General features: G+C 37.5%; 1 protein-coding gene across 1 annotated transcript; it reads left to right on the plus strand.

Annotated features, from left to right (window-relative positions):
* Positions 1-3,985: 3,985 nt before the first annotated feature.
* LOC106881983 (protein GVQW3-like) lies at positions 3,986-4,390 on the plus strand. The gene has a single exon (XM_014932517.1). The coding sequence runs from the start codon at positions 3,986-3,988 to the stop codon at positions 4,388-4,390; it is 405 nt and encodes a 134-aa protein (XP_014788003.1).
* The last annotated feature ends 468 nt before the right edge of the window (positions 4,391-4,858 follow it).

The raw sequence follows: 4,858 nt of genomic DNA on the forward strand, positions 1-4,858 counted from the left end.
GTAGAAGAATAAAAGAATTCCCGTTTATTTTATGTTTTTTTCTTGGTAAATTTTTCTCTATCTGTTCCAAGGTGAAATTTTACTTCCACAACGAGTGATTTCCAAGAGTTTTGTGGTCAGATTCGTTGAAAGTAGAATGAAAATAACAGGAATATTTTATATTACATCTTCAAAGTGAGACAAGTGTAATATAAAAACTTGCCTATATTTAATATAGCAATAATATTTTTTTTGATATTTCTAGGAAATCTTCCTTTCAAAAAAAAAAAAAAGGAAAAAAATGAATACACATAAGTAAAATAAAATTAAAATAAAGTGGAAACAAAAACAAACTTTGGAGCGTGCATCCTAAAAACTTAGTAGTTAATTCGGTAAACAAAATAAAAGCAAAAACAAAAATACATGGAAATACCGAAGAATGAAGAATATATTTTATTCATGAAGACGATGACGTCAATAATGATGAAATGACGATGATGATTATGGTGGTCGTGATGGTGATGATGATGATGATGATGATGATGATGATGATGATGATGATGATGATGATGTTGATCGTGGTGATGATGATGATGATGTTGGTGATGATGAAAAGGATGATATCCTCCAGTGAAATAATTATCAATGTAAGTGTTATGACGACATTGAAAAATCTTCGAAGCATTGGTAATTAACTTCTACTTTAATTTAGTTAGATCTTTAGAGCTGTTAATTGACTCAGATAATTAATTCATTGATTTAAGATTACAGTTTTTAATTAATTGACTTCCTCACAAATCTTGCCAATTAGATTTTATGTGAGATATGTCAAACAATTTTTTGCTTTTTGTTCCTTCTATATTTGATCCATATTTCCACCTGAGTACAATCATGTTTATACAAATACAACACAGAAAAAAGATATCAATTCATTTTATAGTATGATGATATATTATATAAGATACATTTTTATATATATACGAGGGAGTGCTGAAAATTTCCTAGATTTGGGTAAAAGGAAATACAGGAGGATCAGTTAATTATGATTTTATTCAACATATTTCCCTTTTAGATTCAGACACTTATTGTAGTGGTGCTTCAGCATTTCTAAGCCCTTTGGGGATACCCTTCAAGGTTGGAACTTTTCAGCACCCCTTTGAATACAATGTCATATGAAAGGCTCGCGGATCCAGTGGAGTGGTTAGGACGTTGCATTCAGGATCGAGAGATTCTGGTTTCGATTTTCAGACTGGGAAGTGCGTTGAGCAAAAGTAAAACAAAAAAATGCCCACTTCATGTTGTTCCTTAATAACTTCGATATCAAGCGTGCGGCACTCTGTGTACCTGTAGAGCCAATGACGATTTGATGGCGAGAGTCAGTTACTCAGATAATGTGCAGCACAAACATTTGATCACTATAAACAAATCATCTGTATAGGTTATTCAGCAAGAAACTGCCGAAGCGTCATAAATCGTCTGCCATAGCAAAATACACGATTATAATGTGATGCAGTCGCAATGATATTCTAGCATAGATCTTTCCCCAGCCATTTGTATCGTAGTAGCCAATTGATATCCTTGCCTGTCCGTAGTATCCCACGCTTCGCTTGCATATAAAATCGAAATAAGTTGATTGCAGAAGGAAACGGATTGAACGACGTGAACGCAGAATATCGAAAGTTCCGCCGAGTCAGACACGTAGCAAGGTTCCGAGAGAACAGGAGAAGAACAGACCAGAAAACACTCCCCCGGAAGGTCTCGACGACGATGATAAGACCAAACAGCATTGGTAGACGGAAACTGAAAGATGCCCACCGTATATATATATATATATATATATATATATATATATATATATATACATGTGTGTGTATATAAATATATATGTGTGCGTGTGTGTGTATTTGTGTGTCTACGTTTGTCCCCCTCCCACCATCTCTTTACAACCGAATGTCGTATTACATCATATTATTATATAATATCATTATATTGTCATATTTTTACATATTGCATTACATTATGTTACTTTAGGCAGCGATCTGGCAGAATCGTTATTATGCCGGACAAGATGTTTGCAGCATTTCGTCCGGTTTTACGTTCGGAGTTCAAATGCTGTTGAAATTGATATTGATTTTCATCCTTTCGGGGTGGATAAAATCAAGTAGTTTCCGCATGGGGGATCGAAGAACTGCATGAACAGAAAAGAGGTTTTGCAGAGCTCGGATTGAGTTATCGTGAACAGAAATGCATTAGACTGCAGTCTGACAGTACCATGTACAGACTTACCGCGGACAGATTCATCATGTAGAATCCTCTGCCAATAAATAATGGTACTCCGTCGGTTACGACAGTAAGTGTTCCAGTTGATTCGACCAACGGAAGAGCTTGCTCATAAAATTAACGTGCATATGGCTGAGCACTCCACAGACGCATATACCTTATCGTTGTTCTCAGGGAGTTCTTATGAGAAGACTGGATCAACGTGAAATAAAGCTCAAGGACACAACGCATCGCCTGGAATCGAACTCACCAGCATACGATAGTGAGCGGGATACCCTAACCATTAAGCTATGCACCTCTCTCCAGATTTTAAAATGTGTTATCTACTGCAGTAGGAGTTCGGAATGAATTTACAAATGTTAGTGTATTACATTAATTATAGAATGTAAGCTACCAAAGTTTAGTAGGGGGTGTAGAATTCTCTACAGGTGAGCGTTTATTAGGACTCAGTTTTCCTTCTTGTAGAACTGATAATTTAAACCTGGCACTGAATTTGTCAGATGTAGAATTAAAATATCTATTCTTATTACGTTCCGGCTGACTCGAACTTGAACATGCTAATCGCTGTTGTGTCTCGTCAAAGAAAAACTTTTTGACGACTAATACGTCTTCATAACACACTAAATTCATTAGTACAAGGTAGTCCAAGATAGAAGTGTTTTCATATTTTGTGTCCCGTTAGTTATAGGCGCCTCTAGGTGAATCTAATCAGGGCTGATAGCTTTGTTTATAATTTCAGTGAACGAAACTTTTCGATGATTCGTGCTAATGCCTGCCAACCGATAATAACTTGTCATATATACCATGAACAGTGAAATTAGAAATGATTCTTAATAAGTTCCGGCAGATTCGAACTCAAAAATGTGAATCGCTGTTTTGTTTCGTCGCAAGAGAACAGCATCTCCTTTTTGACGAATAAGTGTTCATAACACACCCAGTTCAATAGTACAAGGTTTTCTGGGATACTGGTGTTTCGACATTTTGTGTCTCGTCAGCTAGAAATTCTCTCCGGACCGACGTGTCTAACAAGAGCCGATGACTTTGCCAATATCAGCAAGTAAACTGAGCTCTAACTGGGCTGATAACAACCAACCCATAATAACTCGTTGAGACGGTGTTTCGATATGTTGTGTTTCGTCAGCCATCAACACTCCTGAACTAAAGAATCTAATGAGAGCAAACAAACTATCATCTGCCAACCGTAATAAAGCCTCTCTTGGAAATATTTGTTTTGATGTATTTGACTAATATTTACTGCATCGACGGCCAGCATTTATTATGAATTGGTGAATCAATTGCAGGAACAATTATATACTTAATATAAGCAACCATTCGAGACAATTTACCAATAATGACATTAATCGTTGACTGTAATATTGAAATATTACGTCCATATGCAAACAGAAGCTCTAGAATCGTAGAATTTATTAAGATCCGTCTACGGTTGTAGTTTGACGTAAAAAATTCGCTATTAAATTGTATAAAATTGGGAAATTTTTTATACGAGGTGGTATCAAAATCTTCCGGGACTAGTTCTGTAAAGCGCAAACTGATGGTAGCACATGGTTGCGTGTACAGTGAGAGCTAGCAATGATTTTCATGAGGCAGTGTGCCGTGTGACATCGCTGTTTACTTTGCAAGTTGGGAAAATTATGTCTTTGTGATCAGGCGTATGCTGTAGTCTGCAACTTTTGTTATGGGCAGGAAGTTGGAACAAAGAGCAAACATGAAATCTTGCATTAAACTTGGGAAGTCTTCTACAGAGATATTGAACATACTTCGGCAAGGTTACAACGACGAGACAATATCTCGTACGCAATGTTTCAAGTTGCATGGGCCCTTCAAAAGCGGAAGAACATCCCTGGAAGAGGATGAGTCATCTGTACGACGAGCCACGAGCGTCATCCCCGGAAATGTTGAGAAAATCCATCGGCTTGTGCATGAAGATTGTCGGAGGACAATCAACGGTATTGGTGATGTTGTTGGTCTGTCATGTGGGCCCATGCAGGCAATCCTAACGTCTGGATTCGTCACGATGACAATGCGACCTGTCACTGATCTCTCCTCACTCACGAGTTTCTTGCCAAGAATATGGTATCGCTTCCGAACCCGCCCTATTCGCCAGATTTAGCCTTGCAAGACTTCCATCTCCTCCCCAAGATGAAAGTGCAACTCAAAGGTGACCATTTTAACACAGTTATCCATATGAAGAGCAAATCACAGAAGGTCCTCGACTCGCTTGCGGAAAACAAATTCCAGGCCGGATTCCAAAAGTGGAAGGAACGGTGGGACCGGTGTATTCCTCTCCGATACAAATTCGCCCTTTTAGGGACGAATTTCTATCCTCTATTGTGTATATGAATTTTGCTACCCATTTGTTTATTCTTCCAAACATTGAAAACTATGAAGAAATGTTTCCTCCACTTCCGCAATGTGAAGAAGATAAGGAAAGAAATAAAAACATATCGGCAAATGAAAGGACCACTCAGTAAATTTTTAAATTCCATTTTGCAGTTCGAAGGACAAATACTCGGACAAAAATCTAAAGTAGGGGCTAAAATGAGTAAAGCATCCCAAGTTTATTTAACCAAAGAGATCA

The sequence above is a fragment of the Octopus bimaculoides genome, chromosome 23 (assembly GCF_001194135.2).
Source record: "Octopus bimaculoides isolate UCB-OBI-ISO-001 chromosome 23, ASM119413v2, whole genome shotgun sequence".
NCBI lineage: Eukaryota > Metazoa > Mollusca > Cephalopoda > Octopoda > Octopodidae > Octopus > Octopus bimaculoides.